Genomic DNA, 26,392 nt, shown 5'->3' on the forward strand with positions numbered 1-26,392 from the left:
ACCGCAGAGGACCATTGAGCGGCTGTGGAACCTGAATATGCAGTGTAAGTTGAGGACCGAGCAAGTATCGATGGATTGTGAGGGAATCGGCCTTTCGTTAAGCCCTGCGCTGCGGTTACGTGCAGCCAGCGTGGTGGTTCATCACCCATTGGCTCTCTGGGACATGACGTGCTGATCTCTTACAGGAGTGAGTCACCGCGTATATCATGGAGTCCCGAAAGTACAGTCTAGTACAATCGGATATCAAAGCCTCGAAAGTAGGTATGCATGACTATCGATCAGCGTCAGAGACTCTCTCAAATGGTTGCCTATTTCTTTACCCAAGTCCAGTGTTGGCCTTGAGTTTACGAGCACAGCCTGGAAATGGGCCAAAGCTCATCGCGGAAGCACTGCCGGCATGGAAGGGTTGTGTAGCTAATGCATGAAGCCGAACTACTAGATGATAGATACGGCTTGAAAGAAAGGCTGCAGGTAACCGAGGACGTGTTCAATAGGAGTGGAGTGCATGAATCGAAACAGGCAAACATTTATGCATTAGTTACTCTACATGTAGAGAGAAGAGATAAGGGAAAAAAAGAAGAGAAATTTCTTTTTTTAACAGTATGCAAGCCCTGCATTGTAGATCGATTTCGGTTCATTCGGTTGGTGGAGATGAGATAGATGTAAGAACCCATTGCATCCATTGCATTGATAGTGGAGAATTGCAGCAAAAGCGACAATCTCACGAGGACATAAACTAGAGGCGAATGAGGAGCGCATTGCGAAACTTTAGTCATGTTCTAGAAGGAAAACGGATGACAAATGGAGAAAGCCGAGAGACTAGAGACTCAACGTAGCAATAAGCCAAGAGGCCGAGGCCGAGGCCGAGTACGAAGACGTGACTGATGATGATGATGATGATGATGTCGGCCTTTACCGATGATGTATCTCAAGTTATTCCCAGCAACAAGTAAAGCAGCAGGTAAGGGAGAAAAGCAAGCCATGATCCTTGAGGCCCGAGGGAGGTACAAGTACATGTTTAATTAAGGAAACTGGTGATGAAATGATAGACAGGAGTCGACCAAGCTGAAACACTTGATCACCCTCTTGTACATGAGGTACTGTACTGTACTGTACTGTACTGTACTGTACTGTACTGTACTGTAGTGACATGTCCCTTTCCGGGTAAAGTCAAGGGACCCTGCGACCGTTTGTCACTTGTGTACAGTCAGTTAGGTCGTCATTTCATCTTGTCTTGTCCTGAGTTTCTTGATGCCGCTAAATTAATTCAGTTTAGGTCTACGAGAATGCCCCACGTTACGTTGCGCCCCGTTGCCGAGCGGGTGGCGCAGTACAAGACCCGAGAGGCAAAATCACAAAAAGACGGCGGGAAACGGTTTTCTCTCGTAAAGAACCTTAAGGGACAGAGCCAATTACTTGAGCGTCAGATATCAAACTGAAACGAGAGGTTGAGAGGGTGGCCATAGGTACATAGATGCAGCTGGCGATCTAATTCCAGCATCAAATTCCAGTCGCGAACCCTGCAGCAACAGAAGATCTCCAGAGACCAGCCTTGCAAATGCACAAGCGATGATGTAAGGCTGCTAGCGTAGACAGCGGCTACCTACGTCACTAGACCCAGGACAAAGACCGGGGCCATTCCCCACTGCTCCCCGGAATTAGGGTGCGGTTACAGGGGCCTATTCCCATTATTGAGGAACTTTCTCTCTGTCTGGGAGACAGCAATGAGAAGAAAAGAGATGAGATGAAATGGATTCAGAGCACGAGGATGAATCGGCCAGATCACCGTCACACAAGTAATCGTGCTGAGCGACACTGAGGAACATGCAATTACCCACCAAAAAACTTGGAGCGTATAACCACGAGGACGGTTCGCCAGGTACCTAACTACAGTACTGTCACCCACCATCAAGCATCACCACTTACTTGTACAGTCACTTACTCACTGTACAATTACGGTTGTCTAAGCCCGAAATCTACACACCCACCACACACATTACATTTCCTTCCCTACCTTACCCTTCCATCAAGTGACGGCTGTTCCTCTCTCTGCCCCTACGCCTCTTCCGCGTGCCTGTTCCAGCCAAACGGATACTTACTACTTACGTCTTTGTCCCCCCCCCCCCCCCCAACCTTCATCTGGACTGGGCTGGACTGGGCTTCCATCTCATGGATCCATAACCTGATAAACCATCCCCTCCATCTTCCCTTTTTTCCCGTCCCAACCCTTCTACTTTCCTTGCCGCTCTCTTCTTATTCATCCTTGGGGAAAAAATATTTACCTGCCTTTATTTACTTGGCATCCATCAACCCAACTCTTGCACTTTGACAACACAGCTCTCTTCTACGATACTAACAACTACCTGGGAGCGCCCACTCTTCCAACCTCTCCAACGTCGACTCAAAACTATATTAAATTATACTACATTACACATTTAGCTTTAACATCGCTATCAAAGCTCGTCTGAGCTCAAACAACAAGCCATGAGCGGCGGCTCAACCGTCCAACGCATCGATGCTCTCGATGCCTTCGCTCGAACCCTCTATCTTCGCGCCAAACAATCAGGTCTTCCATTTACTGAAGTCGCGACTGCGGTTCGAAATCTACATATAGCCCTGCGACATCTGCGCATCGAAGCAGCCGACCAAGATTCAGTTCTCAGCAATGTCCAAACCTCGTCCGCGTCCGTCTACAGTCGCCAGCTCGAGCCTCTCGTCGATGACTGTGAATTCACCCTCGGCCAACTTGAGCGTCATCTATATAAGTATGGCGATGGCCGCGCTGTCATGCCAGAAGATGAGCGCCAGCGCGACCAAGAACTCTCTATCATCAAGCATAAACTGGTTGGGGACAAGACCAGTGTAGAGATGTTCCTCGACGCCGTTCAGCTGCATGCCGAGAACAAACCCGCCAGGGTTGTTGAAGGCCAAGAGGGGCTTGAGAAAATCAAGGATGTGGTTGACGAAATCGCCACTAAACTATTCCGAAACCGCAACGAGGGCAGTTTTACTGACGACGAGGATGGTCTTTGGCGCGAGTTCAAGATCGAGCTCGAAGCTCAAGGGTTCTCCCCCCAAGTGCTACGCAAACACAAAGTACGTGTTGATCAAATCTCCCTTGTAGATCGTTACGACTAACACAGCTTTAGGATGTTCTACGAGCATACGTTCGCGAACTCGAGTCCGTTCAGAACCAGTACGGCGGTAACTATCCCACCGTGAGAGGCCTCTTGGAGCATGAAGCAAGATCACAGCCCACCTCGCCCCAAGAGCTTGACAGTAGTCCTTACAGAAAATACCCACCCGTTATTATCACTGGTGGGCGAGGGCGGTCAAACAGCGACACCGCGCGAGAGCCTATTTCGTCGTCCCCAAGAGATGTCGACAATGAATCTGACTACTCCATGGCAATGGTGTCGACCCAGGATCTCCTCGCCATGGATAACCTCAACACGCGAATGGCAAATCTGAATGTCCAGGGCACCGACCAGTACAGTTTGTCTCCTGGACATAGACAGATGCCACCAAACAGTTTGCCAGGTGTTGCAGAGTTATCGAGCTCCCCAATCACACGCCACATTGAGTCATCTCCACGCTCCATGCCCCCCATGCCTCATTATATCAATAGCGGGCCCCCCTCTTACGGGACCAGTCCCCGGAGCAGCGCTCCTCGACTTGCTCCTGATCGATGGGGTAATGAGATTCCTCCTGATGCCCAGTGGACCAGAATTAGACGGGAGCTAGTTAGCCCCGAGGTCCTTGAACGAGCTGGTGTGCGCTATGAAGCTCGTCCAGACTACGTTGCAGTCTTGGGCCGTTTGACTCGAGAACAAGTGTCTGAGTTCGCCCGTGAAAGTGCTGCCTGTCGAGCTGCTCGTTCACGACGTGGTCCTCCGCCTCGCAAGCACGACCACCACTCTGAGCGGCGCGATTCGAAGAGTAGCCGGGAAGACGATGATGATGATAGCGGAGTTTTCGACGAGACCGATATCTCAGACGATGAGGAAGACAAGTCGTCTGATAAAGGAACCAAGAGTTATCCGTTTATCGTCAATCCTCCCACGAAGAACCCGACATCTCCTTCGAGCACAACAATGCCTAAGCCAATTCTCAAGAACAAAAACGAAAACCACGTGCGCTTCGACCCAGAGCCGTACGAGGTTGACGCCCGAAGTCCCCGATCATACAGGGATGATCGCCATCGTGATCGTGAGCGCCGGCGACAGAGCCCTACCAGATCATCGCGACGTTCGCGAAGATACTCTGATAGCGCAGATCGCCACTCACGAAGCGATAGACATGGCGACTATTACTACGACAGCGGAAAGCGGTACCATCGCGAGAGAGATCGTGACCGTGACCGTGACCGTGACCGTGACCGTGACCGCGACAGAGATCGCGATAGGAGAAGCACCAGGAGGGAAGATCGCCCTCAAGGAAAAAAGAAATGGGGTGAAACTCTTGGCGCTGTTGGCATTGGCGGTGCAGCCGTGAGCCTTTTGAGCGTCCTCGCTGAAGCAGCATCTTGATCTTCAACGGGCTGGTTCCGTATCAAATTACCTTTTCACTTCCCTTTGTCATTTCCTTACTATGACTTTGGTTTCCGTACTGCGTTTTTGGATATGTAACAAAGCCAACTGTAAGATGAACTGGATCACAGAACAAGATGGGAACAGAGAAAACAAAGGAAAAGAGTTTGTCATTTTTGTATACCTTGTTGGAACTTATGTATGCAGTTATACCACGGATGGCATGTATGTCTCCGACAGAGACTATCAGGAGACTATGGCAGGATTAGATACCCACGATAAGATGACACCAGAACATAGCAGTTATGAATCAGATTTTTGTTATCATTTGCCATCCTTGCCTCAGTCAAGTTGACTACCACGATTGACGAATGAACCACCTATTAAGTGAAGACAATTGCTTTTTGACTCGCTACGTTAAGTCTATGATGCATGGCATCTAGATGCCTATAGTCTAGATAGATGCCATGCCTATAGTCTAGATCTACAACCATTACCTTATATCTACACCATTAACTCATCTTCTAGATTCTTCCACCACTCCAACTTGTCCACGGCCGTCCTCTCAGGCGCAGGCCCCTTCGCACGGGGTCTCGGCCGCGGTTTACGCCTCCATTCAAGTATCTTCATCTCGGGGTCTCTGGGCCAGTTCTCTTTGCGCTCTTCGTAGGTTTCTGCCTCTTCAACCGCGCCCTTGCTTACCATCATCTGCGTTTCCACACCGCCCTTTAACTGAGGCAGTGTTGTTCGTAAAGATGTAACCCATTTGAAGCGTGGCAACTCGACTGAGCGTTCCAGGCATACGTAGCCTTGAGAGGTACGATAGCGTATCTGGTCGTGTAGAAATTCGCTGAATTCTGTGATGATGTGTGGTATGGCAGTGGTTGCAAAGTTGCCCTTTCGCTGGCGACTGTTCTTGGAAGCGGTACTGAGCAGATTTTCCAGGCATTTTGCGATCTGGTACCAAGCGTGCTCCTTTTGTGTTTCAATTGTTCGGCGGCTGTGGCTGGGCTCCGAGGCTTCCTGGAGAACGTCGTCAAACACGCTCTGTAGTTGCTTTTTCTCAAGCTGACGGTAATGAGGAACAGCATGGTCGCGTATCATGTTCAATGCCGAACTGAAGGCCTGCTTAAATATAAGCGAGTTGATGTAGACGATGTAATTTTCGAACGAAGGCTCGACGTTGTAAGGTTCTGAAGTCATTGTGTCCCAAATCTCGGTAACTGTTGATGGAGTCACGTTTGAAGAGGGCGGAAAGAAATACATGAACCGACGCTGACGCTGATTTGATTTAACGCTACAAACATAGGCCCAGTTGAAGAGATTACACCATGTTTCGCGTGGAATGGGTATTTGGTAGGCATCAGAGACGTGGATGAGGAGTTGGCATGCCAGTCGAATACGCATCATGGACCCAAATGCTTCGACGATAGCATTCAGCAGACGCTCAGTGGGAGCTCGTGGATTGCCTGGACGAAACGCCTTGGAACCATTGATGGTGAAGGTGCCGGTCTTTCTGTCTTCTACCAGTCCGATACCGAAACCTCGTTTGAGGACAATGCCTCGCATGTGTTGGAACGAGCCACTGCGAGCGAATGCAATCAGAGTGGTACAAAGCAGTTCCTCATTGAGTAGAACACCAGAATTCTTGCTGCGGCGCCAATGTGCGAAGTAACTTTGGTAACCTGTCTTTTTGCGCTTCCATAACATGTTATCTGCCCATAGGCGATGTCGTTGACGATTGAAAGGGGTCATCCCAAGGGCATTCCGGCTGTGTCGGAGACTTTCCAGTCGCTTAAGGTTGTTGAGAGGCATCCTGAAAAATATTTTGTACCCCTCACGAGGCTTATAAAGGACTCTCTGTCGGTGATACTGGTAGTAAACAGGATCGGTCATGTAGCGAGCCTTGAAGAACTCGTTCCAAGTTCTCGTGCTGCGCTTTGATCCCAAGCCGTTGCGTTGCATTGTACTGAAAAAGTAGGCAACATCTGTCAAGTCTCCAGCAGCGCCGGCGCAACGGATAAGGACCTCGAAGTCAGAGAGGACAAGGTTACGGCCTCCATCACGACGAGCTTTAAAAACAATCTTCAAGGCGTCAAGGACAAAGCGATGCTGGTACCGTACGCCGAATTTGTCTACAAGGAAGTGTGCGTTTGTGAACTGCATTTCTCCAGGAGAGACGGCGATATCGTGTGCAACATCGAGATGTTTGTTTGCAACGGGGTCAAGTGCTCGAAGAACCTCAGAGAAAGTTGCAACAGGAAGCCCCGCTAGCTCTTGAAGAGCTGCGTTGGCGACCTCAGCATCATCGTTGACCAACGATTGGACCCAGGCTTGGAACGTTGGGAGGATGCGACCAGTCTCTTGACATCGTATAGCTTTGAGCAGTGAATCCAAAGGCGTGGGACGGTGGGTAGAGTTTTCGTCTGGTGGTGAATTGCCTCGATGATGCGCAAAAGTCGAAGTCGAGGTTGAAACCCAGGGAGATATTGATGCTAACCATCGTCTTCGACCCACCTCAGCGGGTCGTTGATGTATTAGCGAGGAACCATAGATCCGTAGCGCGAAAGCGAGTGGAGATGTCGATGGGTGATCGAGACGGGTCCGTCTTAGGAGGGAATGTCGCCCAAGCATGGCACTGAGGTTGTCGCGAAAAACAGAAAAAACAAAAACATGAGAGAAATAAAAGACGGGCAAGATGATGAAGGTGGAAGGCCTCGGATGTAACTGAACAACACCTCCTCTTTCAACGCGACGGGAGGGGTCTGGGGCTGCCGTGTAACCCAAATCGGGAAGGACCACACATGAGCCGCACTGCTTAACTGCATCAAAACATGGGGTAAAGTATGGCCTAGATGCATTCGCTGCCGTGGTGGCTTACTGCATAACGTAGCTATTTCTCCGAGGATTTCCCAAGCCTGCCAATTCCGTTTTCTCACTGAGTCGTCCTTGGTGCATATCCAGCCCAGCCCAGCCCTGCCCTGTCCAGCTCACAGCTACACTCACCGAGACGAACCTAACCCAGTCAATAACTATTACAAATTACCATGGCTGACTCAGGCGAAGAGCCACATCACGTTTCGGAGCCTCTCGACCTTGTTCGACTCCTTCTCAACGAGGTTGTCTTTGTCAAGCTTCGAGGAGACCGTGAGCTCAAGGGAAAGCTACACGTCAGTTAGGCCTGTGACTACTTTGATCAAGGAGATGCTGACCATAGGCAGGCTTACGACAGTCACTGTAATCTGGTATTGGGAGAAGTCGAGGAGACCATCTACACTGTGGATGAGGACGATGACGATGAAGAACTCAAGGTATGCGGGGTTCTGAGACTGCTCTGAGTCGATTCTAACTGAAATTCAGACTATCAGCCGGAAATCCGAGATGCTGTTTGTGAGAGGTGAGTCGATCTGGGTTCGGCCATTTCTACATATTAACGTCAAGTTAGGCGATAGTGTTGTCCTTATCTCACCTGGGGTTCCGTTCTAGAAGGGATACAAAGAACCATAACACCCTGCACTCACTCAAATGTGCAGACACTGTCTCAGCAGCGACTATTCCCGTTGCGTCATACAACAGCCTGAGGCACAGAGCTGCTCAAAGCACCCCGAAAGCAGCAGCCCAAGGCTGTCTTGATACCAGTATTTAGGGTTCAATATCTTACAGCATTACAACCCTTGAGCCACATTGTGTTCCAGCAAAAGCTAAGGCGAAGTTGAACAAGTGGCTCCTATTGCCGGAAAGCTCACCCTGACAGATTTAGCTCAAAGTTTAGATAGATAGAGCATTGATATCACAAAAAAAGATTGATGCAAAAGCCCACATCTAGTTCGCATCCAATACAGCCTTCCGGCACCGGTATATCACAATTTATTGTCTAGTTCAGGATACCCGTTGGTGAAACTGTGGTTCCCATGGCATTTTAAAAGTCAAAATGCCATTCTAGCAATACATACATTTGAATAAACGCTACAGTAACGAGAGACAGACCTAACAGCATATCGCGACCAACTAGACTATTCAATAGTCTCAGAAAACAACAAAACGCCACACCCTTGTCCTTACATGGTATCGTGACAGCCGTAGGCATCATGCCTTATGGCGGGTTCCCACAAGCGCTTCAAGCACCTACTTTAACTTCGGAGTTAACGGGCTGCTTATCCTTCTCTCCGTCCTTGTTGGGCATCAATGGATGATTTGGGTCGTATCCAACAGACTTGACAATACCAAGACCCTTTGTGCGGCCTTCGCGGAACAGGAGTCTGTCGCCTGGTGCAAGATACTCAGGGCGTTGAACGAAGCGGAAGGCGACAGTTGCGCGATCTCCTGTGCGAATGAGCGCTCGGTCAATGTCGATGATGGCACAGGTTTGGGAGACAGGGCCGACGTGAAGCATGGCCTGGTACTTGGTCTTGATAGTAGTGGCATGTGAGAGAATAAGAACTGACAATGTTAGTGTGGCTCATGGTGGAATTGCCCTGAATACTTACCCTCTGCAACAAACTCACGGTGCACCTTTGGCATCACCTGGCCTTCGACCCGGGGCAGAAGTACCATGCCCTTGCGCACGTCCTTGCGCTTGACCTTCTTCAAAGCGAAAGAAGCAGACTGTCCAGCCGATGCAGCGGGGACTCGTATCCTCTTACGTTCAATTGACTTGACAGAGGTCGGTGTGAATTGGCCCAAAGAATCAGGCCCGATGAGAACATTGTCGCCCTCATGAATGACACCAGACTTGATGATGCCCGACACGACAGTACCTGTGAAAGGAACTGAGAAGGTGTCATTGACGTGAAACTCGAATGGGGCGTCCGAGTTATAGCGTCCGTGATGGGGAAGAATGTTCAAGAACGTCCTGACCAGATCAAGATTCTCCCCTGTAACGTTGGAGACGAGGAAGACAGGGCATATCCGTTGACTGACAAACTGAGTCGCTGTATTTATGCATTCCTCGCGAGTCTTGATGAAAGTTGGTATCTTTCGAGCTCCAGGACTCTTCATTATCTTGGTGATCTGGGTCAATGTCTGCTCCAGAATGTTGGGAGGGCAGATATCGATCTTGGTAACGACAACCATGACAGGAACGTTGAGAGCCAGAGCAATACCCAGATGCTCTTTGCTCATGCCAATAAGGCCATTGTTCGCCGCCACCATCAGAAGACAATAGTTTGGACTGCTCGAGAGCAATCCGAATACTGTCGTTCGAAGATACTTCTCGTGGCCGGCCAAGTCAGTGAAGGTGATAACCTTTGCACTCCTCTTGCCGATTTCTTCCCAAGACAATTTGCCTGTAGAATGTCAGTATAGCCATCCGTGCCAGTTAACAATCACTTTGACATACGCCCAGGGGTGTCAGAGGTGACGACCTTGCCCGTAGTGTCGAAGCCCATTATCTCCATGCCAACCGAACTGGTTCGTCCCGACTCTATTTCGTGCTTGTGCCGGAAGAGATTGACGCGAGCTTTACCTCGTCCATCATCAAGATCTCCCTTTACGAGCACACCCAACATGGAACTCTTGCCTGCGTCGACTACAATGTGTCAATAGTGGTACTAAGCAGGTAGATGTTGGAATAACTCACCATTCCCTACCACCGCTATCCGGGTTTCAATCACATCCTCTATCGTGGCCGGATTCTGGCGGATCAGAACCTTGCCGCTGCAGCTCTTGTCTTTGGTAGGCTTGTCGGTAGTGCTCTGGGCCTCGAGGTCGCCACCGACATTCTTGGTTAACAACAGGTCACAGTCGGCGCGCACTCCTTTTGCTGCTTCCTGAAGTGCCTTGAACGCCTGATTCCATTGATCAAGGGTCAGGCTCATCGATTCGCCATGATTCTCGTATCCAATCTCGAAGACGCATTCGCCAAATCCCTCCTCTAATCGGTCAGAGAGGATTTCCTCCAATTGCTTCGATGTGTCCTCAGTCGATCCGAGCAGAAGGTCCTTAAGAGGCACTCGCGGTGCTGATTCCGCAAGATCAAGGTTATCGAATAGCTCATCGAGCTCCTCGTGGTGTTCAGTGTTTGTGTCTATTATCTCGGCTGCGTCCGTCGCCGTTGTCGTTCGTGCGGTCGGGTACCGTAAGTTCTGCTGTTGCTCTACATAATCTGCGAAATCGCTGAGCGCCTATATGTCAAGCATTAGTATAGACATCGGGGTATCCCTAAGATAGACGAACCGATTCGCCTTTGCGCTTCTCGTGCGCTAATGGCTTCGTCGACATTATGACAAGACTTGTAAGATGCTAAAATAAACCCAGCAAAGGCTCCCGTAAGCTTATGCAGAGTTGCTTAAGTATTCTTGTCGCTTAGGATAAAAGTCCGAAGGATGCTTGCCTCCCCTGGTGATGTCATGCGATTTACGGTGTGAAGTATCAAGTGATCAGGGAGATTGAAGGCCAGGGAAGCATTTAAATAATTGAAAGTGATTCTCAAAAAAGCTGCGCCACGTCTCGGTCTGACTGTTTTGAAGATTTGAATTCAGAAGAGTCATAGACATTCAAAGTTATAAGTTTAAAGGTAGCACCTGATGCGCGGGGGGTTACTCAACGCCGCTGGCAGGCACCCAAGGGGTAGCAAGAAAACTTGGGACGCCTTTTCTACATGATAAAAATGATTAAACATGCTCAATGCGCCAGTGCAAGTCTTTAAGTCGGGTTATTTTAGCACCCGGATTTAATATTAGATATTTTCTTTCCACTTACGGAGCACTCCACACTAATCCGTCTATCGATAAGAGCTCAATCTGTATGCATGGTCCTCTCAAGACCAAATCGGTTGGATGGCGTCTCAAGCCGCATTCATCTATCGTGGTTCTAAATTGCTATGGCTCAAAGCTTAGACTAGCTACGACATCTCCACGACATATGTCAAGCTCATCCACTGAAAACTCCCAATTAATTAAAGCTTATGGAGGGAATACACACAGGCTTAACAAAGATGTAATGACTAAATCAATAGCGTTATTAGCAGCCATCTTAGGTATAAGAAGTTGTATCTAAAATGTTCCGAGTCGACAACCTTATCCTGCGTACTAGTCTAGTACGCCTGAACACCCGCTATCAAAGGCTGTTTGTCCTGTACAAGCATTGAACCTCCATTACCACGACAGGCATCAAATACACGCCTTGGAAATTTCACCAGTTCCTGAATAACTGCTTCATGCTCACAATTGATCTCCAGATAGATGCAGACCGCCAGCCCCTCTACCACCGATCTCCTCTGCATCCACCATGAGCTGTGCGCCGCTGCTTTGGTATACCACCATGCCAGCAACACCATAGCCTTGGGGTCCTTCTCCTCCAGTAGCTTTCTATACCGCGGGTCCAGTTGCGTTAAAAAAGTGAGAAACTGGATGACTGTATTATCGTCGATCCTTCGGGGAAGTAACTGTGCGAGCAGCGACGCAGCGACATGATATGGGTTGTTCTGAGCTGTAGAAGACGGCCCAATGTCAAAGGCCTCGTAGAACATAGTCGGAAGGGCACCGGGCGGAATGGGCCTAGAACCATCAGGGATGCCGTCCCATTCTTTGAGCAACTGATGAAAAACACTATCCTTCCTCGTTGGGTCAGCGATCTTCCATACAGCTTTCTTCCCGTCACTCATTCTCAACCAGTCAAGATCAAGAGAGTCGGATTTCTTGAGCGGCCATACTCCATACACGTCTTCAGCATCCAAAAGGGCCATCGAAGCTGCGCCGAGAAGAGCTCCTGAAGCCCAGAGAGAGTCGCGTTCAGAGCCGGAGAGTTTTGACACATCGGGGGCCGATCCTGCTGCCATGAGACGGCGGTGGAAGAGGGCTGTGGCTTGATACCAGTGGAAGGCGAGTGCTGTGCGGTGAGAAGATGTTTGGCAGGGGTTTAGATGCTGATCATGAAGAAGAGCCAGAGCAATAAAGACGTGCATGAGAAAAGGATGCTATATATTTCAGTGTCAAATCCGAAAAAGAGATTCGTGAGTACGCACCTTCAATCCTAGCAGAAACGCGCCTTCGCTATAAACGCTTCTCGTCTTCTGTGTACCAACAGAGAACACTGTCCTTAGTCGAAACCTCTCAATGGCCGCCAGGGCAGCATCGTCTAGTATAATCTCACCGACACCGCCCTTTACAGGCTGGATGACAGGGACTCTGAAACCAGGGTTGATAGGACCGAGAGACTTATCGACGACTGAGAAAACTGGCCCTGCGCTCTGGTGGGCGAGTTGAAAGGACGAGGGGGATATCTCAGTGAATGAGCAGACGAAGCCTGATGAAGTGCAACGTTTACATGACGGTTTTGATTCATCGCACTGATAAGATGTTAGTGCTGAGGTGATGTGAAGCGTATGACTGAGATACGGGGTTGGTGGACAGAGTTACAGCGATCAGCTCACCTTGACACTCCTTAGTTTGCAGTTCTTACATCCGAGACGAGACTTCTTGTGAGCCTTCCGCTGTCTCGCTGGCATCTCTTTACCAGTCTTGTCTTCACCTCTTACAGCCATTGTGTCCTGTTCCATGAGAGCGAACTGATTAGCCAGGACGCATCTCGCCGGAGTTACCGGAAAGGGCCTCGCTTACTTGAGACAGGGCAAAAATACTGAAGACTTGTTCTTAAAAAGTTATTGGCGATTAAGTACTCATCAGATTGATAGCCAAGAGATGTTAGTTGACGATGAGTCGTCCTACCGCTTGGGCGACATGCCTCGATTTAGCGCTTACGAACCGGGGCTTTCCGTGAAATAACCAATAAGCCGAATGGACCCTGAACGTCACGGCTCGATCCTTAAACGATCTTCATAACATCCTTTAATAACTGTCTATTTATATCCAAACAAGGTGCATATTCAACTCGCTTATCTAACATGGAACGGACCAAATGGTAGCACAAAAAACCCATTTCGGGCTAAATATATTGATAGTGTCAAGGAAACGATGTGGTATCGATACGTGGTTTGCGTTCATCCAGCGCATATGTCCTAACCCAAAACCCAAGGTATATCCTCCCTTCCTTCGCTTAAATGAATCCTGAGTAGCTGGCTTGCATAACATCCTTTTCCTCTTTGTGAACGCCTGGCCCTTGAAACGCAGCAAGATGTAACGCCATCAAGTCCTTATCCATTCCAGCCATGCCAAATGCAACCCATATGCTTGGTTGTTACAACCTTTAGACAAAACACAAACAAATAAAAACACGTAAATGTCGTAAATAGCGTAGACGCCAATATGTACTCTTGACAAGCTCAAGCTGAGTATGTCTTTATAGAATATCTCTCTCCTATCATATCCAAACACAGACGGCCAGTGCTCTTCACACTGCCCGCCCAGCTCGGGCGCGGAGAGCATTCATATCGAGTTGAATGGTGGGTCGGGAAATCTCCAGACTTCGACTTGGCATCCTTCGGCCTCCAGGGGTTCGGGGGTTGGCGACATTGACACGCCCAGTTCGGTCCAGGATTCTAGGTGGAGAATCATCAGGATCCGACTCTGAATCCTCATGTCCCTCAAAGCCTGCATCGGCCAATCGTGCAAAGTAATCCGCCAAACCGTCGACACTGGGGGTTCCGACCACAACATCGTACTGTGGTGGAGGAGTCATCACAGGCTCAGGTATATCTGTGACAAGCTCGGCAGCAGGAGGTGGCGCAATATCGTCTTCGAAGGCGGGAGGGTTGAAGCTTGGAACTCTGAGCAGATGGATCGGGCGAGGCTCTTGTTGTCCACTAACGCCATCTGCCAAATGGGCAGCCTGTGGTGGCGCTGGAAGGTTCTCAGCGTTAGGGTTAACACCGGGTAATGAGCCTTCTGAAGAACTAGGCGAAGCATCGGTGGGAACGGTGAAAGCATCGGGGCATCCACAAGTAGACTGATAAGTGGTGCCGTTGCAGTTGGCGCCTGAATAAGCAGGAAGATTAGTGTTGGCGTGAGTGGCACGGCAGTTGAGAACAGTGAATGGCGAATCAATGCTGATCTCGAAGTGTCGGCGCTTTGTGCCACTGGGATCCTCAGGATCAATACGGCTGATTCGCATAACAACCTTTGAAGCGGTTAGTTGCTGGCTGAAATTCAGTTATCAATTAACGTACCTTGATCCAATGGAAGACATTGACATTCTTCCAGCTGCAGTCAGGGTTGAGTCGTAGCTCCTTGTTCTTGGCCATCATCTCACATGTAGGAATCTGCACATTGGCTTCGATTTCTGTTGAACCCCAGATGGTCTCGAGTCCCAGATCCAGGTCGCCCAGGAGGTTGGCCGAAGGCTCAGGAAGGGGCTCGGCCGTGGTCTGTCTTCGGGCAGCATCTTGTGCGCGTCTTCGAGCCGCTGCTTCACGAGCCTCCCGTCGCTGCTCAGGGTCGAGTTCGCCGCCGCGGAGAGTTCGGATTTCAGATGAGGCGTAGGACGAATCGAGAGGCTTTCCAGCAGACTTTTCGAGTAGCAAGATCTTGCGGCCTGGGTCTTTACGTGTTACTCGCTTATCGTTGGTCCAGTACTCAATCGATTCCGTTACATAAACCTTGAGCTTATGTACCTGAACCTTGGCAAGTGGTGTAAGTTTAAAGGCAATGGGGATCTTGCTACCAATAGGGAAGCTCTTGCCCGAGATAACAATATCATAGTGCAGCTGGTCTTCCCACTGGCGACTAATCGAAATGGGTTCTGTCATCTCAAGGGAGAGTTGATCAGGCACGCGAACAATAGACACTTCCTTGGTGCCATGGAGATTAGGCTTGAAAGCTCCAGCTCGGTCGACTGTGGCATGCAATTCCCACTTAACAGATCCATACTGCAGCTTGGTTGTTTCTAGCTGGTGGTGGTCGATGGGTAGTTCAAAAGTATAGTCATAAGTACCGGGGTAGAAGACCTTGTATCCCTTGGCTTGTGTAGGAGTGGCAACAGGACTGTCACCCTTTTGGAAACTTCGCGATTGGACGCTTTGCAAAGATAAGCGCTTGATTTCTTTGGCAGAAAGGTTATTTTGATGCGGGGTCAGAGATGATGATGGGTTGGGGCGGACGAGGTTTGTAGAGCTGCCATTAGGAGAACTGCTCTTGAGGCGATAAGTGCATTGATTGCCATAGTCGGACTCCCAGCCGTCATTCATGGCATTGAAAAATGTAAGTACTTGAGTGCGCAGGCTCTCCTCTTCGAACACATCTTGTTTGAGGGGAGGGATGCCTTCAGGCCACTCAGTGCGAGCACGGCCAAGAAGTTTGAGTTGAACAGCTTTGATCTTGACATTTTTTGTGACTCGCAATTGAAGTTTGCCTCTCAATAGAGCGGTACCGCTCTGGCCTTCGCGGTGACCGTGGCCATCATGATCAAAACCTGAGAGAAAAATGTTTGGCTCAGCGAGAAGAATTGAGCATGACACGCCACTGCCGGAAGCGACGGGTTTCGGCAACTCAGAGACTGAAGTGACGGCAGATTTTGATGAACGAGCCGACATGAAGCTGTTGCGATTGGGGTTGGTCAACGCCAACGACGGATGCGAAGATCGTGCAGTCGCCATTGTTGCAGCGGCGGCTGATTGTGTCTGGTTATTGCTGCTGGTGCTGGAGTTGCAATTGGCAGAATTGGAGTTGTTGGTAACAGGCGCTACAGTGGATGCAGAGACTAAGTCAATACCAACAGGTGCCTCGGAACCGGGGCGTGAGCTTATGTCGTCATATGCTGGCGGGGATGCACCTGCCCCAGTAAATCTCGACCCAATCGCAGACTCGCCGGGAAGGTCCAGGTCCAGTTGGCACGACTGACCAATTGAGTGGCCTGTATTCGAAGTCCTTGTGCTTGGTCTTGCTGTACTTGAAATAGCGCTCACACTTTGCCCAGTTGAGCGGTCAATACCTGTACTTGTCGATAGCGCTTCGGCTGCTGCGAGACCCGAAGTATCAATGCCTGCAGATACTGAGTTTGATGCCGATGAAGGTTCAGAGCCAGAGTCAGGGTTCGTAAAGGTAAATGAGTTCAGGAGCTTATCTCTGCGGCGCACGGCGGCGCGAGGTTTGAAGCTTTTCTTTCTCCGGCTACTGCTTACACCGTTGCTGAAGTAATCGCTGGTGCTGTTACTCGCGTTGGACGTGTTAGTAGCAGTCGGTTGCAACGAAGGTGCGCGTCGAGGCTCGACAAGCAGTTCGGGTGTTTGAGGTCTACTCTCTGCTCGTAGTTCTCGTGGAACGTATCCCGAAGGATAACTAACGATGTGAATTGCTTGGGGGCGAGATCTTCGGGGACCGATTAACGGCGCGGGAAATCGACCAGCCGATACAGGCTTCTTCTTGTTGAGACGAGGTCGATAGTAGATGTTTTCGTGAGAAGGAACCCAAGCGGATCGACGCTGTGGTGATTCAGGGACTGAAGCTGTTGTTGTCATGGCGGTTAACAACTGTACTCTGGTGTACTGCACTGAAATGATTTGAACGATGACGAGGCCAATAAAGCCAAGAGAAAATGCGGGTGGTACCAGCCAAGGAGCGAGAATTAAGAATGCAACGTATAAAAAAAGCAGTGGGTGTAAAAGGATGATGTAGGCGCAGGAAGTGGAGGTATGCGCTCAGATGCTTTCAAAACAAAGAGCAGAGCAGTGTAAGACGTAGACACACGCAGAATAGCAATTTGTGAGTCTAGCACGCGCGTAAGGGAGGGACAGGGCTGGTTATAAGCCAAGAACAAGACAATAGCTTGAATTTGAATGTGAATGTGAATGTGAATGTGAACATGTGAGCGGGACCATACCCAGGTCTAATAGATCCAGGGCGTTATATTGGAGATGAGACGAGGGTGATGGATTAGAATGGAATACAAGGGGGGCCAACTAAAGATGAGCACGAGTAAATAAAAACGAGACGGTGTGTTGCAGTGTTGCAGCAGCGGTGATGAGATGGGTCTGGTCTGGTCTGGTCTGGCCCGGCATCAGAAAAAAGAAAGAAAAAGCACAGGACAATAAAACGGCAGTGCTCATCAATTCCCCAAGTGAATAAATTCATGCGCTGGCATTGGATCCTGAAGTTGTCGATGTCCCTACCCAGGCTTGCATCCCGCCCAGATTTGGGCACTAGACTCTGCGCCTAGAGGCGTCAAGGGACCAGGATTAGGAAGGGTCACGCCTTGTTCTCGCGGGCGGTTGGCCGCAGGCAGTGGGGATGATGCTGATGCGCAAGGACGTGGACAAGGAACAGGAAGCGGGTGGAGAAACAGGGCAGAGGATTACGGGACTGGGGATGGGGACTCAAGAAGCAGGGGCTGTTGATTTGTATTGTTGGCGTTGTATTGTGCAGAGCAGAACATCTTGTGAATGGCTGTGAGGAATGCTCATATCACCAGGCAGAAGAACTAGCGGTGATGGCAGAGGGCGATTTGCAGCAAAGAGACGATGAAGAAAAACAATCAACACCCAATATCCTGCTTTTCTGACAGGTGATCGGCATTGTTGCAGGTGCAGTATCGATGCAAGATTGTCTGAGATTGATACTATCCGCTTTCATCCCACTTGGGACTGAGTACATGATTCAAGATCAAGACTATTGATGAATCAAGTAAAAGACACAAAAACAGGGCGCGTGACTGAAGATCAAGGCATAAGATGAGAAAGCAAAACCACCGATTGCATTGGATACGAATATTCAGACGAGAAACATAAAAATACGTACCTTTTGCAATTGTGCTAAAACATGGAAATCCGAAACATCAGATTCAAGGGATTCGCTTGTGGCTAGTGCACCTGTAGCCTCTGACGCGAAGACACCAGCGGTGATGAGAATTTGAGGCCCTGGCAACCCTGGACTGGTCTGGTCTGATCTCTCGCTTCTTCGTTTCTGTTTCTGTGTCGCCTGAGATTCTGGAGACTCTTAGCTCAGCTCAACTCAGCTCAGCTCAAGCCCGGCCTGGCGATGGTGAGTTAACAAGTGCGGTCAAGGCGGCTGAGGCGGAGGAGAACAATGAATGACACAGCGGGGGCAAGAAGAATAGGATCCTTAATAAACCAAATTAAGAATAAGAAAGAAACCGTCGGGCGCCAACGCCAATGCCAAACGGATGAGAAGCACGGTTCACTTGAGGCTGTTGGGCTGAAGTTTGAGACCGGCCAGAGCGAAATAGACAAGCGAGAACCTGGCCAGATCTGGGCTGGTTGAGCGGGAAATGAGACGAGAGGTATAGGAAAGTTGTAGGTCGGACGTCGGACAAAAAGCAGGAAACCAACAGGTAAATTAAGTTAATACGTACGAGTCGAGGTATGCAACAGGAACAACCAAGGTAATGAGCAAATCAACTTGGGGTCTGACAAGGAACAGGAACTGAGGTGACCTAAAACGGCGACAGCTGTCCCAGACAGGGTTTCTTGTACCGCTCGAGAAAGACACTGCACTAAAAAGATCTTGGTGGTGGTGGTGGTGGTGGTGGTGATGATGATGCTGCAGTCACAGCAGATCGAGACAGAGGAGTACACAGATGGGGGCGGCAAGAATGTGAGAGAAAGAACAAGAGAGAGAGAGAGAAGCGTTATTATCTACGTGCCATGTCTGAGTGAGTCTGACTTGGGGTAATTATATTCCCGTCGAATTGAGGTCATACCATGGAATCTAAGCCACCCTTCCGAGGAAAACACTCAGACAGAATGCCCGTGCTATCCGAAGAGCACTCAAGAGAAGAAAAAGCTTCATCAATGCCTCTCTCGCTATTGTTGAGAGAATTAACTTAACGAGGGAGCTCCGGAGGCTGCGGAGCCCAAACCCCGTACGATTGAATGGGGTTCGCTACTTTCGGTGACGCGGCACCAGGCGAAACCCTGTCTTTAGATCCAAAAGCTTTACTCTTTAGAGATGCAGATAGAGTGAGGGTCTTTGTTTAAGCCCCGAAAACGGACTACGTAATGTCTGCTGCGGTCATGGCATGGCATGTGCCGAATGTATAAACTCATGCCATCACCATATCCTAGTCTGACTGTGACAGCCTCCGCTTTGCCACTTTGCCAGAGTCAGAGTCAATGTCACTGAGAAGAGATCCGAGAAAACTCAAAACTTAAAAGAACTAGACAAGAGAGGAATATTCGATGATTGATCAACATAAGTGGGTGGCCGTTCCGGTCCCGAAACAAAAGAACGACTCCACTAAAAGAATCCCAAGATCTTAGGGTCCATCCATCTGGCGGGAGATGACATAGCTAAAGGTCAGCACGTTGCATATTACATATTACATATCGCAGATGAAGTGCTTGCTGTACTTTTTACATTGACATCAGAGTCGCAATCTGTGGGTTCGGGCTTCACTTTTAGCTCATTCCAATACGAAGGTCTCATTCCGAGGATCAGATTCATGATGTTAGTACTGGCAGTCTGACAAAGAGCCTCAACCCAATCCGAGAATTTTCTCTCGCCAGAGGGAAAAAACCTCAAAGTTTACAGGGTACTCACAGGGATCATACACCTTTCTTCTCCAAGCCAGTTGATCAATGGGTCTGGTAAGGCACTTTGCAAAGGCATCGAGTGGACAGAAAACATGGGCTGTGTGGAGTGGTAAATAGATGCACAAATCATCCGTCATTCATAGCAAGCAAGGATTTTCTCTCTTTCTTTTCTTCTTCTTTTTCTTTTTCGGTTACACGAAATGCCGAAATTCATCCATGATGCCGACAATTAACTATTTTGCCCGGCTTGGAAATGCCGAGGCGATACTTGCGAGTTTTATGCACAGCTGAATGAGGCTTGATATCTCGCCCTGTTTCTAGCTTACTTGTGCATATAACATGACATGATTCCAGTGCATCTTGGAAATATCGCCGGAGGTAGCTCCGTATAATAAAACTCACGTGTTGCCGTTTCATTTCCGGTTATCTAATAAATAATGGACAACTTCATTCTACGACGAATCACACGATATGAAATTATAATTCTATTTCTATCCAGAGTGAACGGTTTCTCATCAATGAAAGGCCCTTGTTTCAGCGCCGCCTTGAAGAGCCTAGTTTCATGTCAAATTTCTTGGTGATGAAAGACCCTTGCTCCTGAGGCTCGTGCATTCAATGGTGAGGCAGTGGTTCCAGCTTGACGACCAGGCCATTAACGCTTAGATTAATTTGAACATGGCCTAGAAGCAGAAGCTCTTGCGATTCAGTAACTCAAGGTTAACGATGAACCGTGAATTTGCGCTCGGGAGTTGTAACGGTCCACAGAGAGCCCTGGCTTGCCAACTCAGCGTTGGCCGTCAACTCTAAAGGATTCCCTGGACGTAACGTTCTACATACAAGCCTCATCTAGGCTTTCTTTTTCGTATGTAAATACCCAACACGCGTCGTCCTGGCAGCGATGAGTTGTCACCTTTTAGCTGGAAGCATCTCCCCTGTAACCAATTGCCACTTTGTTGAAAGGGCCTTGACTGTGTGTGTCCATGCTTCATGTTTGTTTAACAGAAGGCTTCTATCAGCCTTCTAGTCTCGTTTCCTCAGTCGCTCCAATCTCGGGCAAGGCCGTGAATAGAGCTTGGGCCATCCAGCGATTCCAGCCTGCGATCTTAAGACCGGGGTACCCGGTCCATGGGCAGGGGACCCAGGATCAACAACTGATGAGGTCATTCTTCTCTTTTTTTTATGGATTTTGAACATTGTGGAATTGCAAACTTTAAAGTTTGCAACTCCAGGTATTTTATTGTGGTTTTGTGGATAACGTTATCACAATTACTCAAGATCTGCGTCGATATCGAACTGGGGAGAATCTCTGTATGGCGTTTGTCACGACTCATTGCATTTTAGCCGGTGACTGTCTCAACGGCGAGGTTCCAGGATCATCGCTGTTGAAGATTCTCCATGTATCATGCGGGAACTACCTTATGAAACCAGCTCTCTCCAGTACAGCATGCACTCACAAAACATCTTGACTACAGATGTCATACAAGTGACAATCCATTGTCCTGACTCGAGACTGCGAGATCATGCCCAAAAGAGGTAGATCCTGAGATCCAGGACGGCATTGATCTTCATCTAAGATCCAAAGTCTTGGTTTTCAGATCCACGGTGACAACGCGTTGAAGATATCTGACGTCTATCACTTTGACGACCAAAAATTTAAGCGAACGGTAGCCGATCAAGGTCTGTAAAAATTGTCCTCCAAAAATAGTCACTCGATAGCAGATCTCAAATTGTCGAATGCCGTCTTGGCAATGTCAAATCGAGGAATTTGTCTCCAAAAAGACGGGCAGTAGTTAGCACGAGCAGCGAACGAACCCAACAGCCGAACACTTTTCTCTGCCCGTGTAATTCCCAGTGACTACACCAATATCCAAGTGCTCATCGTCGCCCCCCACGATTGGTTCGAATAGTTTCTCAAACCTCCATGAAATCATGCTGATCAAGACCCTGACGGTTTGCCCACCCGGAGTCGATCACTAGGCCTTCTACTGGATTCTCCAAATCGATCGCATGATTTCAAATTTTCAGAAGAAAAGATTAAGCAAAAAGTGGCATGCTTATTCGCTATGCGACTCTACATGATTCAGTTTGCATTGATGTGACCATTGCGTATGACCTCCCCGCGTTTCGCGGGGGATATTCAGTCGAGCCGGCGTTAAGTGCGGTCGGCATCCGACTGGCAGTCTACTATGCACAGTAACAGTTTAGGGTGACACTACAACCAAGAGGATGCATCCCGTTTCCCTCGGAAATGCCAGGGTGAACATGTCTCGTGAGGACTCTGTAAACGATCATGGCGTAAAGCTTAAGCCTTGTATCACTTGGTAAATAGCTCATCTTTGCTGAGCGCTTAGCAGCGTATACAATGTCAATACGCCAACGTCAAAGATGCCGAACAATCTCCAAATCACATGTGATTCATACTTTGGTTCTTTTGAGGCCATATTCAGCATGGTGGTTGATGTGTTCAAAGTGCAGCGGTCTCTACGTTACGATCACTAAAGAGCATATACACTTATGTCGTTGCTTGGCCACATACACCAGGCATGGACCGATGGTAACAAAACTACAAAAAGATGTATCACTGTCCACATGCATGTGAGTTATTGTGTCTGATATATGTGAAACCACCCGACTACGCATCAACGTTACCCTGTACTGATCGAGTAATTTCTGTATGCTCAGCGAAATTCACTGTGGAACTTTAGGTCAAGCATAAATCAAATGCTAAGAGTGTATAAACACTTACTACAAGGAGATGATGAAATACTAGATATAATTGATTGGCTACTAGAAGGGCTCTCGTTGGCACTGAACACATTGACTGAGATCATGGGCAACGAAATAAATACACGACACTATTGTACTCTTTTAGGGTCTCTCGATCAACTCAAATATAACATTCGCTTTTCTATTCTATTTCTTGCCATACTTCAGGATACCTCGTATCAATGACTTGCTGCAAAGCGCTTATTCAAGTATATACTTGTTCGACAATCAACTTCCCGGAAGCATCATCGAGCTCCAGTCGACTGCCCAGAAGCTGTTGCTGTGTTCTGTAGCGAAGGTACAAGGACGCCGAATGTATGAGCCAGCTGGCTCAGCATTTGTGACAACGAGGCCACATGCTCATCTGCCAACCATGTGACATTAGGACTTGGATCTTCTTGATATAGTCTCTCGACTGGAAATGTGAGCAAACTATCGAGTTTAATCCTAAATTTGATGTAACTCACGTTTATGTGCAGTCACGATGAAGGTGTCAAGTTCTTTCAACGCTTCCCGTTCGAACTCGTGTTTAAGGTCAAGTTCTGGAATGCATACGCCCGAATGTATTGCCCAGAAGTTGAAATCCGCCTTTTGTTGCACAATGACTTCTTTCTTTGGCATATTCAAGGGATGCTCGTCGTCAGATTTGTAGTGGTAGAGGATGTCGTCGTAGGCTTCCATGACGGCTTCGATTTGTGCGAGGTGGCCCATGATGATGATGATGATGATTGAAATGATGAAACGAAGGATTAAGTTTCGAGAATACGATTTAACTTTGAAGATTGATCGCTCTCTGTACTTAGAAAGGCCAAATACGGATGATGCTAATCGTGTGCCGTTGATTAGAGATGATGCTCAGTGATGGTTTGACCTTGGCCATTTTCAATTCGCAGTAGGAGTCGTGGCTGACTGACATGAACTCAATATCAACAATATCTTGAAGACGGAAACAACAAACCATGACCATACCAACCCGAATCTTCGCCAACTTCCAGTTCTACCTAAGTCATGAGAACTTTGGGGCAGGACCAAACGGAGCTCAGTGTTTACCTTCCTCTCAGGTAACTGCACACCAAGCCAACATTAACTCAAAACATATCTGCACTTTACATCACCAGCAACAGGTGTATCACGAGCAAGCATCCGAATCAGGTCGTTTCCATCTACTTATCAATCAAATTACTACCAGGAAAAGCTATCCACAATCGATATGTCTGGTCGACGCCTCCGTACTGTACGACACAGTGATTTCTGTCGCGTGTCATCTATCGCCTTGTCCGTTCGCCTCTGTCTTAAAAAAATCATGGACCTCCCCGAAGTAAGTTCGGCCTCAAAAGATGGAGAAGCCTATTACCCGGACTGCGAAACTATCGAGAAAATGGAGGTGGTCTTCATGAACTGGGTCAAAAGCTACAGGGCCATCCCTGAAGGCGAGCCGTTTCCGCCAAGACAGATACCACGCCGCATTCCTAGGGCCTACTCTACCGGTTATCGGAACCCAGCCCTATTGAGGCAATCGTTTGAAGCAATAGACCGTCCAGTATGCTTGGAGACTGTACGCCGTACCATTGAGGACCGTATGTAATGATCAGTTGTGCGAGTTTGGATAGGGCTAACACTCAGCACCCAGTCTACCAGGCGTTACTACACAAGACCGGGAATCACTTCCATTACTTGCACATGGCCATAGAAATGATTGAGGAGATGTACCGCTGCGGCAAGGAATCCTCGCCCCATGTCCGGTAACCGCCAGGCTAACACATATATTAGGAGTACTGATCAGGGATAGAAAATTGAAAGCCAAAGGAGAACACTCACTTGCCACATCCCGATAGATCGCAGAGAACTGGTTGACGGACGTAGCGGAAGCATTCTATCAGGCTTCATGGGATCATTTACAAGTCTTCAGGTCATCGTTTTGGTGTCTATTTGCGTTTCTTGGGACTTTCAACAAGCGCGTCCAACATTTTGGAGTTTGACCTTTTACACAGCGAATCTTCATACTCAGTCGTCATGAATTCAATCTTTGTCTTGAGGAGAGGTTCATGGTAGTTCTATGTGCAGTAATCACACGGTTAGGTAAGGGTTGGAAATTCTGTAGCTTTCATTCTAAAGCATTGGGTGCTACAACGACACGGTTGATAGAGAAACTGACAAAACACACAAAATTTCACCAAGTGACTGTTACGGCCCCTGCCTGGACATATGCAATACAACCTCATTGCCTACTATGGATGACGGCGGCCTATAAGGTTAAGCTTTAGACTGCGAACACCTTATACGTGTTGGCAGCCACTGTCCGCATCTACTGAAAGTGTAACAACTAGATTGACAATGCAGCATAGAGAAGAGAAGGCCTTAATGCTGTAATTTAAAATCCATCTTGTTGATGCTTCGACGCCTTACATATAGTGTCACTCATGAGTTCATAAGTATGGCATACTGACAATCTCACTAAGTGATATAGGTTGTGGAAAACGGCGGCAAGCGGTTCAAGAATGGAGCATTATCAGTCAACCTTTCCTAATATTTCTTTCTACGTTGAATGTAAAATCGATGTCGAGTCCGGAAAAGAAAATTCGATCCTACTCATAATCTTCTCAAGACGTCCACCTCGAAAGAGTGGTCAAGCTCCTCTCAACACTGCTCGCATTACCCTGCGCTCCAGCTGCCGTGTGTACCTCAGGTCCATCACGATAGTCCTGCATAACTATCCCATGATGTCAGTACAGCTAATTTGTAGCATGGAGCCAGATACTTACGCAGCTGGACTTGGGAGACCAGGGTGGAAAGTGCTAGTCTGATTGCAGATCGTTTGATGCGATCTTCGTTCGGATCGTTTGGGGCAGTATTGTGAGTCCACGAGTCAAGTCTCATGCCGTGATTTCGGACCCAAGAGTTGTATTCAGAACGAAAGGACTGCAGCTTGTGGGTTTCAGGCCAGCCTGGGAGGTTGCCGCGCTTGTTGGCTTCGTACATGAGTTCGACGAAGCTTGAGGAGACGTCACTCATTTGCCGGGAGAAGCTTTCGTAAGCCATTTCTAGATTGATAAAAAACGTATTGTAGTGTTTCTTAGTAGTGTTTTATTATGTAGACCGGGACTTGGACAGTAATGTGTAGTTGGCGGAAAAGAAAGCGTAACTGCAGAGCACTTTATATACCCAGAGGGCATATCTGATTCATGAATGATACTAAATGAAGCAATTCATTTATTATAATGTTAATTGCTTTCACTACATGGCTGTCAGCTTTTGCAAAACTCGAGTGCCACTCCTATCTTCATGACATAACAGGGCAGAAGAGCAAGTGAACAGAGAGTCCCCCGATTGGAAAAGAAGCGTGATTAAGCTTGCCGTGTTCTATACAATAAGATGACTTCGCGGGGTTGTACAATATGAAACTGGGTAACGGCAAAGCATCAGTGAACCAACCCTCAAGCAGTTTGTTGGCTGAAGTCTTGTGACCATGTCCAAACAGTGATTAATTGCCTCTAGTACTTTGAGGGTATAAGTACATATAGACGTCTCAGCGATCTCAAACAAGAATTACGCTTAACTCACTTTGGGCCTCAGTTCAGTCAAGCATAGGAGTTACTCTATTTAAGGTATTGGCTGACCTATAGGTAATAATGAGATGTATACACCATTCCTTGTCAGAACACGTCACCTCTTCAATAAGTCGCATGCCTTGACGATGTTGAAAAATGAACTCCATTGT

At 48.3% G+C, this 26,392-nt stretch overlaps 8 protein-coding genes across 8 annotated transcripts; 2 read left to right on the forward strand and 6 right to left on the reverse strand.

Annotated features, from left to right (window-relative positions):
• Window positions 1-2,484: 2,484 nt before the first annotated feature.
• J7337_005430 (uncharacterized protein) lies at window positions 2,485-4,529 on the forward strand (the record flags this gene model as incomplete). Its single annotated transcript, XM_044823109.1, has 2 exons — window positions 2,485-3,096; window positions 3,150-4,529. 2 exons carry the CDS (start codon window positions 2,485-2,487, stop codon window positions 4,527-4,529), a joined length of 1,992 nt encoding a protein of 663 aa, XP_044681600.1.
• Window positions 4,530-5,033: 504 nt separating this feature from the next.
• On the reverse strand, window positions 5,034-7,163 carry J7337_005431 (uncharacterized protein; the record flags this gene model as incomplete). The annotated part of the gene is made up of 1 exon (XM_044823110.1): window positions 5,034-7,163. The coding sequence occupies one exon, from the start codon at window positions 7,161-7,163 to the stop codon at window positions 5,034-5,036; it is 2,130 nt and encodes a 709-aa protein (XP_044681601.1).
• A 413-nt stretch (window positions 7,164-7,576) lies between these two features.
• LSM3 (U4/U6-U5 snRNP complex subunit lsm3) lies at window positions 7,577-8,015 on the forward strand (the record flags this gene model as incomplete). The annotated part of the gene is made up of 3 exons (XM_044823111.1): window positions 7,577-7,699; window positions 7,751-7,840; window positions 7,890-8,015. The coding sequence occupies 3 exons, from the start codon at window positions 7,577-7,579 to the stop codon at window positions 8,013-8,015; spliced, it is 339 nt and encodes a 112-aa protein (XP_044681602.1).
• Window positions 8,016-8,646: 631 nt separating this feature from the next.
• Window positions 8,647-10,748, reverse strand: J7337_005433 (uncharacterized protein; the record flags this gene model as incomplete). The annotated part of the gene is made up of 5 exons (XM_044823112.1): window positions 8,647-8,969; window positions 9,017-9,814; window positions 9,868-10,056; window positions 10,108-10,651; window positions 10,704-10,748. The coding sequence occupies 5 exons, from the start codon at window positions 10,746-10,748 to the stop codon at window positions 8,647-8,649; spliced, it is 1,899 nt and encodes a 632-aa protein (XP_044681603.1).
• An 814-nt stretch (window positions 10,749-11,562) lies between these two features.
• On the reverse strand, window positions 11,563-13,011 carry J7337_005434 (uncharacterized protein; the record flags this gene model as incomplete). The annotated part of the gene is made up of 3 exons (XM_044823113.1): window positions 11,563-12,444; window positions 12,493-12,816; window positions 12,901-13,011. 3 exons carry the CDS (start codon window positions 13,009-13,011, stop codon window positions 11,563-11,565), a joined length of 1,317 nt encoding a protein of 438 aa, XP_044681604.1.
• Window positions 13,012-13,817: 806 nt separating this feature from the next.
• J7337_005435 (uncharacterized protein) lies at window positions 13,818-16,878 on the reverse strand (the record flags this gene model as incomplete). Its single annotated transcript, XM_044823114.1, has 2 exons — window positions 13,818-14,543; window positions 14,593-16,878. 2 exons carry the CDS (start codon window positions 16,876-16,878, stop codon window positions 13,818-13,820), a joined length of 3,012 nt encoding a protein of 1,003 aa, XP_044681605.1.
• Window positions 16,879-22,919: 6,041 nt separating this feature from the next.
• Window positions 22,920-23,385, reverse strand: J7337_005436 (uncharacterized protein; the record flags this gene model as incomplete). The annotated part of the gene is made up of 2 exons (XM_044823115.1): window positions 22,920-23,089; window positions 23,142-23,385. The coding sequence occupies 2 exons, from the start codon at window positions 23,383-23,385 to the stop codon at window positions 22,920-22,922; spliced, it is 414 nt and encodes a 137-aa protein (XP_044681606.1).
• A 1,889-nt stretch (window positions 23,386-25,274) lies between these two features.
• J7337_005437 (uncharacterized protein) lies at window positions 25,275-25,686 on the reverse strand (the record flags this gene model as incomplete). The annotated part of the gene is made up of 2 exons (XM_044823116.1): window positions 25,275-25,384; window positions 25,437-25,686. The coding sequence occupies 2 exons, from the start codon at window positions 25,684-25,686 to the stop codon at window positions 25,275-25,277; spliced, it is 360 nt and encodes a 119-aa protein (XP_044681607.1).
• Window positions 25,687-26,392: the final 706 nt, after the last annotated feature.

Source organism: Fusarium musae, chromosome 4, assembly GCF_019915245.1.
Source record: "Fusarium musae strain F31 chromosome 4, whole genome shotgun sequence".
Lineage (NCBI taxonomy): Eukaryota > Fungi > Ascomycota > Sordariomycetes > Hypocreales > Nectriaceae > Fusarium > Fusarium musae.